At 41.7% G+C, this 14,379-nt stretch overlaps 1 protein-coding gene across 4 annotated transcripts in view; it reads left to right on the forward strand.

Annotated features, from left to right (window-relative positions):
• PLEKHB2 (pleckstrin homology domain containing B2) overlaps positions 1 to 14,379 on the forward strand; it is a 35,531-nt gene that overhangs the window by 7,394 nt on the left and 13,758 nt on the right. For all 4 annotated transcript variants that reach the window (XM_044769251.2, XM_044769253.2, XM_044769252.2 and 1 more), the window contains exons 2-4: positions 8,238 to 8,282; positions 11,915 to 12,067; positions 13,171 to 13,273. In XM_044769251.2, the coding sequence (XP_044625186.2) occupies positions 8,246 to 8,282; positions 11,915 to 12,067; positions 13,171 to 13,273 (293 nt within the window). In that variant the 5' untranslated portion in view covers positions 8,238 to 8,245. The remainder of the gene's footprint in view (positions 1 to 8,237; positions 8,283 to 11,914; positions 12,068 to 13,170; positions 13,274 to 14,379) is intronic.

Raw genomic sequence — 14,379 nt, forward strand, 5'->3', positions numbered from 1 at the left:
TGTATTTTTTTAATTGAGATTATGATAGTTTACGACATTGTGAAGTTTCAGTTGTACATTATTACTTGTCTGTCACCATATAAATGCTCCCCTTTACCCTTTGTGCCCACCCCCGACCCCTCTTTCCCCTGGTAACCACTAATCTGTCCTCTTTGTCAGTGTGTTTACCTTCCACATATGAGTGAAATCATACAGAGTTTGTCTTTCTTTAGCTGGCTTATTTCACTTAACATAATACCCTCAAGGTCCATCCTTGTTGTTGTGGATGGGACGATTTTGTCATTTTTTATGGCTGAGTAGTATTCCATTGATATATAAACCACATCGTCTTTATCTTATCACCAGTCAGTGGGCTCTTGGGTTGCTTCCATGTCTTAGCTATTGTGAATAATGCTGCTATGAACATAGGGGTGCATAAGCCTCTTTGAATTGCTGATTTCAAGTTCTTTGGATAGATACCTAGTAGTGGGATGGCTGGATCATAGGGTATTTCTATTTTTGATTTTTTGAGAAATCTCCACACTGTTTTCCATAGTGGCTGCACCAGTTTGCATTCCCACCAGCAGTGCATGAGGGTTCCTTTTTCTCCACAACCTCTTCAACATTTGTTATTTTTTGTCTTGGTTGTTTTAGCCATTCTAACGGGTGTAAGGTGATATCTTAGTAGAGTTTTGATTTGCATTTCCTTGATGATCAGTGATGATGAGCATCTTTTCATGTGCCTATTGGCTATCTGTATCTCTTCTTTGGAGAAATGTCTGTTCATATCCCCTGCCCATTTTTTGATCAGGTTGTTTGATTTTTTGTTGTTGAGTTGTGTGAGTTCTTTATATATTATGGAGATTAGCCCTTTGTTGGATATATGACTTACAAATAGTTTTTCCCCCTTGGTGGGTTGTCTTTTCGTTTCAATGCTGTTTTCCTTTGCTTTGTAGAAGCTCTTGAGTCTGATGAAGTCCCACTTCTTTATTCTTTCTATTGTTTCCCTTGTCTGAGAAGACATGGTGTCCGAAAAGATCCTTTTAAGCCTGATGTCAGAGAGTATACTGCCTATATTTTTTTCTAGGAATATGGTTTCAGATCTTACCTTCAAGTCTTTGATCCATTTTGAGTTAATTTTTGTGTATGGTGTAAGAGAATGATCTTTACTTGCATTATTTTGAGTGTGGCTGTCCAGTTTTCCCAACACCATTTGTTGAAGAGACTTTCCTTTCTGCATTATATGTTCTTAGCTCCTTTGTCAAAGATTAGCTGTCTGTAATGTGGGGGTTTATTTCTGGGCTCTTGATTCTGTTCCATTGGTCTGTATGCCTGTTTTTGTGCCAGTACCATGCTGTTTTGATTACTATAGGTTTGTAGTATATTTTGAAGTCAGGGACTGTGATGCCTCCAGCTTTGTTCATTTTTCTCAGGATTGCTTTAGCAATTCAGATTGTTTTGCTTCCCCGTATGAATTTTAGGGTTCTTTATTCTGTTTCTGTGAAGAATATCATTGGGATTCTGATTGGGATTACACTGAAGCTGTAGATTGCTTTAGGTAGTATGGACATTTATTTTTGTTTTTCCCATCCATGTGCATGGAATGGCTTTCTATCTCTATGTTGTTGTCAATTTCTTTTAGAAAAGTCTTGTAGTTTTCTTTGTGTGGGTCTTTCACATCTTTCGTTAAATTTATTCCAAGATATTTTATTCTTTTTGTTGCAGTTGTGAATGGGATTGGGTTCCTGAGTTCTCTTCCCGTCAGTTCATCATTAGTGTATAGAAGTGCAACTGATTTCTATAAGTTGATTTTGTATTTTGCAACTTTGCTGTAATTGTTGGTTACTTCTAGTAGCTTTCCGATGGATTTTTGTAGGGTTTTCTATATATAAAATCATGTTGTCTGCAAACAGTGAAAGTTTCACTTCTTCATTGCCTGTTTGGATTCCTTTTAGTTCTTTTTCTTGCCTAATTGTTCTGGCCGAAACCTATAGTACTATGTTAAATAAGAGTGGTGAGGGTGGGCACCCTTGTCTTGTTCCTGTTCTCAGAGGGATGGCTTTCAGTTTTTCCCCATTGAGTGTGATGTTGGCTGTGGGTTTCTCATATATGGCCTTTATTATGTTGAGGTACCTTCTATACCCATTTTAGTAAGTGTTTTTATCATAAATGGATGTTGGATCTTGTTGAATGTTTTCTCTGTGTGTATTGAGATGATCATGTGGTCTTTGTTGTTCATTTTGTTAATGTGGTGTATCACATTGATTGACTTGCAGATGTTGAACCATCCCTGTGTCCTTGGTATAAATCCCACTTGATTGTGGTGTATGATCTTTTTAATTTATTGCTGTATTCAGTTTCCCAGTATTTTCTTGAGCACTTTTGCATCCCTGTTCATCAGCAATGTTGGCCTGTAGTTTTCCTTCTTTGTATTGTCCTTGTCTGGCTTTGATATCAGGGTGATTTTGGCCCTGTAGAATGTTTTAGGAAGTGCTCCATTTTCCTCAATTTTCTGGAATAGTTTGAGAAGAATAGGTATTAAATCTTCTTTGAATGTTTAGTAGAATTCTCCAGAGAAGCCTTCTGGTCCTGGACTTTTATTTTTGGGAGGTTTTTCATTACTGTTTCAGTCTCTTTATTTGTGATTGGTCTATTCAGATGAGTCTAAGAATTTATCCATTTCTTCTAGATTTTCCAATTTGTTGGCATATAGTTTTTCATAGTATCTTAGAACGTTTTGTATTTCTGTGGTATCTGTTGTAATTTCTCCTCTTTCATTTCTAATTTTATTTATTTGAACCTTCTCTCTTTTTTTCTTAGTGAGCCTGGCTAAAGGTTTGTCTGTTTTGTTTATTTTCTCAAAGAACTAGCTCTTTTGTTTCATTGATACTTTTTACTGTATTTTTTGTTTCAATTTCATTTTTTTCTGCTCTAATTTTTGTTATTTCTCTCCTTCTGCTGACTTTGGGCCTTGTTTGTTCTCTTTCTAATTTGGTTAGGTATAGTTTGAGATTGCTTATTTGAGATTTTTCCTGTTTGTTGAGGTGAGCCTGTATTGCAGTGAATTTCCCTCTTAGGACCACTGTTGCTGCATCCCAAATGAATTGGTATGGTGTGTTTTCATTTTCATTTGTCTCCAGATAATATTTGATTTTTCCTTTGATTGCCTTAATGATCCCTTGGTTGTTCAGTAGCATGTTGTTTAATCTCTATATCTTTGCCCCTTTCCTGGTTTTTTTCTTGTAGTTTATTTCTAGTTTCACAGCATTAGGGTCAGAAAATGTGCTTGATATTATTTCACATTTCTTAAATTTATTGAGGCTTGCTTGTTTCCCTACATGTAATCTATCCTTGAGAACGTTGTATGCACACTTGAGAAGAATGCATAACCTGCTGTTTTTGGATGGAGTGCTCTCTATTTATCTATAAGTACATCTGGTGTAGTTTTCATTTAACTCTACAGTTCCCTTGTTGACTTTCTGTCTGGATGATCTATCTATTGGTGTAAGTGGGGTGTTGAGGTCCCCTACTATTATTGTATTGTTGACATCTTCTTTTTGTTAATAGTTGCTTTATGTACTTTGATGGTCCTGTGTAGGTACTTATATATTTATAAGTGTTATCTCTTCCTGGTGGAGTGTCCCTGTTATCATTATATACTGCTCCTCTTTGTCTCTCATTATCTGTTTTGTCTTGAAGTCTACTTTATCTAAGTATGGTGACACCTGCTTTCTTTTGTTCACTATTAGCTTGGAGTATCATCTTCTATTACTTCACTCTGACCCTGTGTTTGTCTTTGGAGCTGAGATGTGTTTCCTGGAGGCAGCATCTTCTTGGGTCTTGTTTTTTAATCCTGCCACTCTTGTGTCTTTTGCTTGGAGAATTCAATCCATTAACATTGAGAGTGATTATTGATATGTGGGGGCCTAATGCTGCCATTTTATTTTTCCTTTTCTGGCTATCCTTCATTTCCTTTGTTTCTCATCCCATGTATTTCAGACTACCAATTCAGTTAGTTAGTTTTCTAGGCTGATTTTCTTAGTCTTCTCCTTATTTATAATGTGTGTCTCTGTTCTAATTATTTGTTTAGTGGTTACTGTGTGGTTTGTATAAACATCTCGTAGATGAGGTATTCTATTTTCTGATGGCCTCTTATTCCTTTAGACTAAGCCAATTCTATCCCTGTCCTCTTCCCCTTCTAAGATGTTGTTGTCACATCTTATTTCTTCTTGTATTGTGAGTTTGTAGTTAAAATGACAAGATTATGTTTATTCTTGGTATTTTCCTTCCCTTTATCTTTAATGTTGTAATTAAGCATTCGCTAATGTGTTCTGATGGAGAGCTGCAATTTTCTGATTTTGTCTTTCTACTTATCTCCTTGCTCAGGGTTTTGTAACCCCTTTCCTTTTTTTTCCCCCCCAGGTCTGAGGGCCTTCCTGAGGATTTCTTTTTGGGGGTTCTTGTGGCGATGAACTCCCTTAAGTTTTATCTGGGAACGATTTTATTTTTCCATCATATTTGAAGGATATTTTTGCTGGATAGAATATTCTTGGCAGCAAGTTTTTGTCTTTCAGAGTTTTGAATATATCATTCTACTCTCTCCTAGCCTGTAAGACATCTGCTGACAGCCCAATAGGGGTTTCTTTGTAGGTTAGTTTCTTCTCCCTTGCTGCCCTTAATATTTTTTCTTTGTCATTGACTTTAGCTGGTTTTACTACTATATGCCTTGGCATTGGTCTTTTTACACTGATAAAGTTTTGAGATCTCTTGGCTTCTGTCACATGGGTTTCCAGCTCCCTCCCCAGGTTTGGGAAGTTCTCAGCTGTTGTTTCTTTGAACAAACTTTCTGCTCCATTCACCTTCTCTTCTCGCTCTGGGATACCTATAATCCCTACATTGCATTTCCTAATTGAATTGGATATTTCCCGGAGAGGTTCTTCACTTCTTTTTAGTTTTATTTCTCTCTCCTCCTCTATCTGAAGCATTTCTATATTTCCTTTCTACAGACTGCTAATTCTGTCCTCCAAATTATCAGCCCTATTGTTCAGGGAGTCCAGATTTTTCTTAATCTCCTCCATTGTGTTTTTTGTCTCCAACATTTCTGATTGGCTGTTCTTTATAGTTTTAAGTTCTTTTGTGACATAGCTCTTGAACTTGTTGCGATGTCTATCTGTATTCTCTTTTAATTCATTGAATTGTTTTTTTTTTTTTGAGGAAGATGAGCCCTGAGCTAACATTTGCTGCCAGTCCTCCTCTTTTTTGCTGAGGAAGACTGGCCCTGAGCTGACATCCATGTCCATCTTCCTCTACTTTATATATGGGACGCGTGCCACAGCATGGCTTGCCAAGTGGTGCCATGTCCGCACCCGGGATCTGAACCTGCGAACCCTGGCCTGCCAAAGCAGAACATGAGAACTTAACCGCTGTGCTACTGGGCTGGCCCCTCATTGAGTTTTTTAATGATAGCTATTTTGAATTCTTTGTCCTTAGGTTATAGGTTTCTTTGTCTTCAGGATTGTTTTTTGGGTACTTGTTATTTTTCTTCTGTTTTGTAGATTTAATATATTTTTTTCGTACTTCTTGATGGCATGGATTTGTGCCTCTGCATAGCGGTAGAGTTTGGTTACTGCCTCCACTTGGTGCCACTAGGGGCAGGGAGCAGGAGCTGTGTAATCCGTGCCCTCCAGGACCCCCGTCAGCTTGGGATCCTTGGGATTGCAGTGGCCCTGTGGGTCTCCCATCAGCTGTGGGAACGATCACACGGGGGCTTCAGGCTGCTGCTGCCTGCTTCCATAGATCTGCGTAGACATGCTCTCTCCTTAGGAACCACAGACATGTTTTGGGCTTTCAAGATAGCTGGGAGTTGTTCACCCAGACTCACAGCTCCGCTGCCATCTCCTCCTGCTGGATCTCACTTGCCTCCTCGGGGCTGCAGCAGAGCTATGGGGGTTTAAGGCAACCAGCAGTTTGCTCGTCCAGCTGCCTGTGTCTGCTCCTAGGTTGCACCAGCCTTTGTGTTTGGTGGGCGAGACCTCTCCACTAGGGCCAAGACAAGTCTCTCCCTGGGGCTACTCTGGGACTGTGGATTTTCCCCACTCCCCAAGGAGGGCTCATGCTGGGGCTCCAGATTGTCACCGCCCACTCCCGCAGTCCCTCTAGATTCCACTTGCTCCATTGGGGCCCCTGCAGAGCTACGTGCATTTAATGCAGCTGGTGGTTAGCTCAGCCAGCTGTGCTGCGTCTGTTCCTAGGTTGCCCAGCCATTGTGCCTTGTGGGTGGGGCCTCTCCACTAGGGCTGAGCAGAGACTCTCCCTGCGGCTGCTGTGGGGCCGTGGATTTTCCCACTAGACTAAGGAGCAGTCACATTGGGGCTCCGGACTGTCACCACCCACTCACATGGTCCTGCTGGGTCTCACTCGCCCCCTCAGGGCTGCAGCAGAGCCCTGGGTGTTTAAGGCATCTGGTGGTTTGCTCGCCCAGCCACGCTGCATGTGCTCCTAGGTCTCACCAGCCTTTGTGCTTGGTGAGCGGGACCTTGTTACCAAGTCTGAGCCCGAGTCATTCCCTGGGGCCACAGTGGGTCCATGGATTTTCCTACTGGTCCAAAGAGCAATAATAGGGGGCTTGGGGCTGCAGTCACCTGTTTCCATGGTCATGCTGCGGGGCACGGCCACCCTCAGGGCCGTGGCTGTGCTGTGAGTACTTAAGCTGGGAGAGCAGTCACTGTGGATACTGGCCTGTCTCAGGACTGGAGAGTTCTCACCCATCTCCCCCTCTTCCCTGGGATAGTCCATCCACCTTCCATGTATAGCAGCATGGGTCTCTCAGGCATCTTGAGGTGCTGTGTGAGTATCCTCGTTGGTAAATGAATGTCCATTTAGTTCTAGTTCGAAGGGGGAGAGACAAAAGTGCTCACTCCACCATGTTGCTGGCGTCACTCTCCTTTAATTGGTCTTTTTGACCTTTTTTTTTTTTGCCATCCAAATTTTTATTTTTAGGGAGTTAAATTTATCAGATTTTTTTTTCATGACTCTGGTGTTCTGCTCTGACCTGGCCACTCTGCTAGCTGACAGCAGTACATACCTGACTGGGCTGTTAAAGTTGACTGGGCACACCGGCGGCAAAGCTGAGGCAGCTGGACTCAGAGCCCCAGGACATAGGGCACTTTATGAGAAGCGGCACTTCTCGACAGAGCTAAATCTTCATGTTCTTGGGCCTGCTTTATGTCTGCTAAGTGAAGTTAGACTTAGTAAGGTGGACAGGGTGTTGAGGCTAAATCCTAGAGTGGGAAGTGAGGCGGAGAGGTTGTATTGGCCCCACTGAGGAGGTATTTGGTAAATACCAGGTAGCCAGTGAGGTAAGTGGCTTTGGTTGACACTGAAAGGGATGAGGATGGAGAGTTAGACCGGATGGCTGTGATTTTGTTACATAAGAAAGAACATGTGAACTTGTAAAACCCTTGGAATTTTGTGAGAGATTAAAGTGTTGTTATTTATAATAAACCTCTTTCAATCATGACTGAGTTTATGCTAATGAGATGACTCTTGGTGGGCCTCTGGATGACTTCAGGATGGGGCACATAGCCAGAGGAACCAGCCTTGTGATTAGAAGGCCAGAACTTTCAGCCCCATCCCTGGACCTTCCTGGAGTGGAGGGAGGCAGGAGATTGATCTTAATCACCAGTGGCCAATGATGTAGTCATTTGTGCCTACCTAATGGAACCTCTTTCAAAACCGCTGAAGGACAGGGTTCCTGAGAGCTGAGTTGATGATCACATAGAGGTACTGGGAGGTGGTGCGCTTGGAGAGGGCGTCACAGCTCTGCATCTTTCCCCACACCTTGTCCTGTGCATCTCTTCCCTCTGGCTGTTCCTGAGTTGTGTGCTTTCTAATAAACAGGTATAGTAAGCAAAGTGCTTTCTTGAGGTCTGTGAGCCATTCTAGCACATTATCAAATCTGAGGAGGAGGTCATATGAATTTATAAGTCAAAACTATGGGCCGGCCCAGGACTTGTGTCTAAAGTGGGAGTACTCTTGTGGAACGGAGCCCTTCACCCATGGGGTCTGATGCTAATTGCAGGTAGTTAGTGTGAAAATTGAATTGAATCAGTACTATCCAGTTCATGTCCTGAGAGTTGGAGAATTGGTTGTTCGAAAAACCCCAGACATATGGTGTCAGAAGTGCTGTGAGTAAAAATAACTTTCATGAGCCATTCTCTTTTCTGGGTGTAACTTTGAACCTGTTTCTTTTCCTCTAGGTGAAAAAATGGCGTTTGTGAAGAGTGGGTGGTTGCTGCGACAGAGTAAGTACAGGACACGAGCCTCTTGGACTGGGTTTAGTCTTGCCTTAGGGCACATCTTTATTTCTCTTGCTGGAACAGATCACATTTAAAACAAATAGTAGGAGCCAGCCTGGTGGCTTAGTGATTAAGTTTGTGTGCTCTTCTTCAGTGGCCCGGGGTTTGCTGGTTTGGACCCTGGGCGTGGACCTACACACTGCTCATCAAGCCACGCTGTGGTGGCGTCCCACATAGAAAAACTAGAAGGACCTACAACTAGGATACACAACTATGTACTGGGACTTTGGGAAGAAAAAAAGAAGAGGAAGATTGGCAACAGACGTTAGCTCAGGGCCAGTCTTCCTCAGCAAAGCAAAGACAGAAACAAAAACAACAAAAGACATCCTCTTGAAAAAACAAAACAAAATCAAATAGCACAGTCTGATTAGTATTGTTCCCTTGGATTTCCTCTTGGAAAGTTTTAGAGCTCTGTGAACTGTTTCTCTTCACACATGGAGCTCCTTGGTCACTGCATTGACAGAAGCTGGGTAATAGTGGTATTCCCTGCTTGTTTCTCTTTTCTTACTGGCTTGCTTTATGGGTAATGGTTGACCTGAGGCTCTGCTTGAATCTAACCAAGCTCAGCTGATATATTAGCATGAAGGTATGCTCTCTTTGTGGGAAATGCCTGTCTTATCTGGGATATGAACAGTGACTGAGATTCCGAAATACTGGAGTCTTTGTACGGGTGAAGATTTGACCTAAGGGAATGAGTTCCTCTAGCTAGCCCTGGTGGCCTAAGTGGCAAAGTTCGGTGCGCTTTGCTTTGGCGGCCTGGCGTGGGTTTGGTTCCTGGGCATGGACCTACACCACTCGTCCATCAGTGGCCATGCTGTGGCAGCAGTTCAGATACAAAAAGAGGAAGATTGGCAGCAGATGTCAGCTCAGGGTGAATCTTCCTCAGCAAAAAAATAAATAAAACCAAACCTTTTGTATTTCCAAAAGGTCTCTGGAGAAGAGACTCAATTCTTTATTTATGGGATTGAGATCTGCTTCCTGAGACTCATCTCTGTGGGTTTATCTTTCATATGCTCTCTGCTTATCTCTGAGGCTGCCATCTGAAGTAGGATTCATAGTCTGGTTTTTTTTTTTGACTGGAAGATTTTTTTTTTTTTAAAGATTGGCACCTGAGCTAATATCTATTACCAATTTTCTGTGTTTCCTCTTCTTCTCCTCCCCAAAGCCCCCCAGTACGTGGTTGTGCATTCTGGTTGTAGGACCTTCTGGTTGTGCCCTAGTGTGTTTTGAAGCTGGAAGAACCAGCTCTGTTTATTGAAGAAAGAGTAAGCAGATTATTCTGCTGTCCTTCTAGAAAGAACAGAGTTAATGGAAAATTGACTACATCGTTTATGCCTCCAGCAAAAAACTGAGCTGTCGTATATATTGTTTATTGTTTAGTTATGAATTTATCTTTGAGAGATACCGTCAGAGCTTTGTCGCCCTTGAGACAAGCGGTGAAGGATGGGTTGTATACCTTAGATGGTTTATAAAAACTGTTATTTATGAAGCTCGTTTGTGTTCCTGTTACACAGATTTTACATATGGTATGTAATTCTCACAACAGCTCTGTGAGGTGGTGGCATTATCCCAGTTTCCAGTTGAAGAAACTGAGGTTCAGTGATAGATAATTCGCCCAAGTGTTAACAATGGGTGGCAAAGATACATTCACACTCAGGACTGTCTCATTTCAGCACTGACACTCTTTCTACCAGGAGACAAGCCTCAGCCTGTCTGTCCTGCTGCTAGTTCTGTATTCCCAGACCTAGAGCTGAAGCAGGTGTCCCTTCAAGGTCTGTCTAGTGCTGTGTTCCAGGAATGGGTAGAGCTGTTGTAATGCTGGCTTTAAAAAGAAAGTCTTGGCATGTTGGATTTGAGCTCCAGTCTTTGTGTAAGTTTCCTTATCTTGAGTTTTGTGATCCCAACCTCCCCCAAATGGTCAGGGGACATGGAGAGCTTTTCTCAGACCTTGACGATATGCCTGCCTTTCCTGGCTCTTCCGATGTCCTCTGGTTTTCTTCTTAGACTCTACTGCACCCATGTTTGAAGGCAAGCTTTCCTTTCTCCACCATAATTCAGTGTAAGTGCTCTGTCAACCTAAGTGGAAAATTTTGACAATTTTCTATTGCCTATCAGTGCCTGGCATGATGATGTGCATAAAATAGATGTCCTTTTAGTAAGTTGTACAGTCTTTCCAATGTCCCAGGCCATGGCTACGTCAAAAGTGTGTATTCAGAAGACTGATTCCATTTCACCATCTCCCAATGTGTGGGTTGATTTTCCTTTGCTAAAAGCAGGAGTATCAATCATAGTAAAATGAGGTGAGATGTAATATATTCACCGGGTTACAGAGCAGCAGAGATACACATGTGGTTACATGTATGCAAAGCTGTCTCCAGAACTCCTTTTCCTGCTGTTGCCAAATAGACCCTTAGGGCCCAGTATCTGGACTCTGGAGGGCGCCTAATTTGGGAATCTGCAGTCAGGGCTTTGATGGCACGTGAGATACTTGGGTAGACCTCCCCAACCCAGTGATTCCACCTGTCTGTTTGGGTGGCTCTATCTGGTAGTTTCTGCACAGCTCAGGTGCTGCCAGTCATATGGGTGCTGGGTGTCATTTATCAGTTTGGGCAAGTGCTGTGGCTGCCCTTCTCAGCAAGAAGAAGTGCCTGATAGTGGTAAAAGAAATTTGAAAGGCTGTTGTGTCACGTATTTGGTTGAAACCATTAGCAGACATGGGAGCATCAGGAGAAGTACATGGAGTGGATTTGTGCACGTTGGCCAAGAGCACGTCGGGATCTACAGGAACAAAAAGTATGTGTGGATGTGAAAAAGGTGCAGGGAAGACTTGGAGTTTTGGAGCCAAAATTGGCCTTTTAGTATTCCCTTTTGGCTGACAAGGAAATTAGAGTTTTTTAAAGTTAAACGTCTGGTCCAAGATTACAAATGAAAGGATGAATTCTCGTAAACTGATGGAGATGTGTGAGGTAGTAGGATGGATGCATGGAGGGTAGGCATCAGGCCGGGGACCTGGGTTTGGTGTCCTGGGTGTGGATGTATCCACTGTCTGAGCCTGCCTCTGTGTCTGCCTCAGGCAGGCAGGCCCTCTAGGTGTGGGCTTTAAGGGAAGAACAAATGTTAGAGAAGAGTATCCGTGAAAGCTCTTCAAGGAAAAGAGAAAAACATATTTTTCCAAAAGAAGGTGTTATTATTATTTGTATATGGAGACTTTAACATTTTCTGATGAATCCAGCAAAGTTAGATACTACTGGGAAAATTTAGAGAGACTGCATGGAGAATTAAATGTTAGACATCTTTCATTAGCTCAAAATCAAGGTTTTATTGAATTTTTTCTTTTAAGTTTTGGGAGTTTTAAGTTGTCAGTCTTCTCAGTATCTCTAGTGTGTGCCTCAGGCAGCCCTGGTACAGCGTGGGTGTTCATGCCCTTGGGGTCTGCTTTCACTTCCATTTGGATGGACTGCTCCGGACAGTTATGTGCAGGAGTACTTATAGGGCCAGAGGAAAGTTTTCTTTGCTTCTGTTCCCTGTGAATTAGAGGACAAAGTTTCAGCTCAAAGCCAACTTTTCTTTGTTTTCAGGTACTATTTTGAAGCGCTGGAAGAAGAATTGGTTTGACCTGTGGTCGGATGGTCACTTGATCTATTATGATGACCAAACTCGGCAGAGTGTCGAGGATAAGGTCCACATGCCAGTGGACTGCATCAATATCCGCATGGGACATGAATGTCGGGGTAAGTGGGTCTGTCTTGGCCAGCTTCTGTCATCTACCCCTCCCCGTTCTTGATGAGAGTTGAATCCTCTTCCTTACCCACTTTGCTTTCATAAATAGACCAAAGAAGTGTTTCATCTGGGAAGAGGTAACCACAGTGGGGACCCAGACACTTAGATCATGAACCATATGGTTTGGATAAATTAACTTTTTCATCTGAATTAGACCACATTCCTTCCTCTCTCATGGAGAAGGTGGTGGAGAGCTAAGGTGTGCTGGGAACCCCAAGAAGGATGGAGCCACCCTAGGCAGTATAGATTTTGTGACTCAGAAACTGGCATCTTATTGGTGACAATTACAGTCAGTTTCTTAAAATCCATGATGACTTGGTTTTCTGGAGTCATTCCTTATATTCATTTTAAAGGAATAGATTTTTAACAATCTTAGACTTTTCTATTTCTAATTGATGGCATAGGTTAGACTTCCCTGTTTGTTTTAGTAACTCTCTTGCTATTTGGAGTAAACAGTCTGCTGTAATAAACATTGATGCTTATACCATCCTGCCCCTACATATTAGTTCATGAATTAAAAAGTCACAAATGAGATATTTGCTTGTGGTAACCATTGGCATTGTAGTATCTTGCCCCTATATATTAGTTCTTGAAACACAAGTCTCCATGGACCGTCTGTTGAAATCCCTACCTAAATCAGGCTCACATATCATAGATCTTATTTTTTGGTACACTGAGATACTTCAAAAGTCAGATTTTCACTTTTAAAGCAGTGATCTGTTTTGATGCTTCCTGTGAACAAAAGCAGTAAGTATTCTCCTGTCTGATGCTTTGTAACATTTTCACTGTGTGGGGCGTATTCTTCTACGGCCTGGGCTGTTCTGTCCATCTTCATCTGTGGAATGCCCTCTGGAAGAGGCTCGCTTGTTCTTCCTGCAGGAAGTGTGATTAGGATGGAGTTGTGATGCGTGTTTGTTCTGTAGAGCAGAACAAAGATGTTTTGTAATGGGAATGTTCTGAATACTGCTCCTTTGCTTATCTGAGCTGGTAGATAAGAAGAAGTCCTTTTAAAAAAACTATATAAATATTCCTTTATTCTACTTCTTTGTCATAGATGTGCAGCCTCCAGATGGGAAGCCAAAAGACTGTATGCTGCAGATTGTTTGCCGAGATGGGAAAACGATCAGTCTTTGTGCAGAAAGTACAGATGATTGTTTGTAAGTTTAATTTTCTTAGATGTTTAATTTAAAAAGTATTTTCTGTTTTAATTTCCACTTATCAGAAAGGGAAAATAATGTGAGTGGAGTTTTCCTTTAGGCAGCAGAATAAGTGACTCAGAGGATGAGTGAAAGAAATATAGCAGGATCTTATTCCACCTCTGATAACGCTGATCCCAGTTCCTGCCTGTTTAGAGCTGCCCTGGCAGAACCCCTTACAGAGAGAATGACAGGAAGTATTCACCTACAGTCACTTTGCGCTCTCTTTTTTCATTACTAGATGCACATCGGGAATGGGCTTAGTTGAATGAATTCTTAAATCTTGTTCTTTTTATGTAAAAGTCTTTTTAAAAAGCCCTGATGTCTGCAGTATGCAGCCTTTTCCTTCCTTGATGGTTCTTACTCCCATCTGCCATCTCTGAAGAAGGGATGTGGAACTGCAAGGAGGAAAACCCAGCTTTATTAATTCTCAGCTTGTCAACATTGGCATTGATGTTGGATCAGAATCTTGAAAATACTGATTAAATGAAATTTGGAGGGAAGAATTTTTTTTTCCTGTCTGCTCTGTACTCCCACCCTGAGTTAACTCTGGACATTGTGAGAATTCACTAACAGAGATTATTGTAGTATTCATATATATATGACATGTTCATAAAATCAATCCAGCAGACTAGTTTGTCAGAGTGCCTGCCTCCCCATTTCACATATATGTTCATCCTCAATTTAAACATTTATTCCATGCTAAACTATAGGGTTTATTTTAAATCCCGGGTGTAGTGTCTTTTTTATACTGTTTTGATTTATATCAGTGAATCTTAAATGATACTTTCTGGAAGAGATGTGGCTTGCCTAAAGACTGATGGAGAAATGGCCACATGTCAACCTAGTTCACTACTTTTTTATAAACTGGAGCTATATTATTACTATTTAATAATTTAAGCTTATATATATTGGACACTTACGTTGCACTAGGCACTGTGCTAACTGCTTTGCATATGTTATTTAATCCTCACCATACCATGTAAGGTGGGTTACTTTTCCTAGTATCAGAAATTGAGGTGTCCTGAGGTTAAGTGACTTAACCTCGTTAACTGTATCAGTTTTTT

This window comes from Equus asinus, chromosome 4 (genome assembly GCF_041296235.1).
Source record: "Equus asinus isolate D_3611 breed Donkey chromosome 4, EquAss-T2T_v2, whole genome shotgun sequence".
NCBI classification, from domain to species: Eukaryota; Metazoa; Chordata; class Mammalia; order Perissodactyla; family Equidae; genus Equus; species Equus asinus.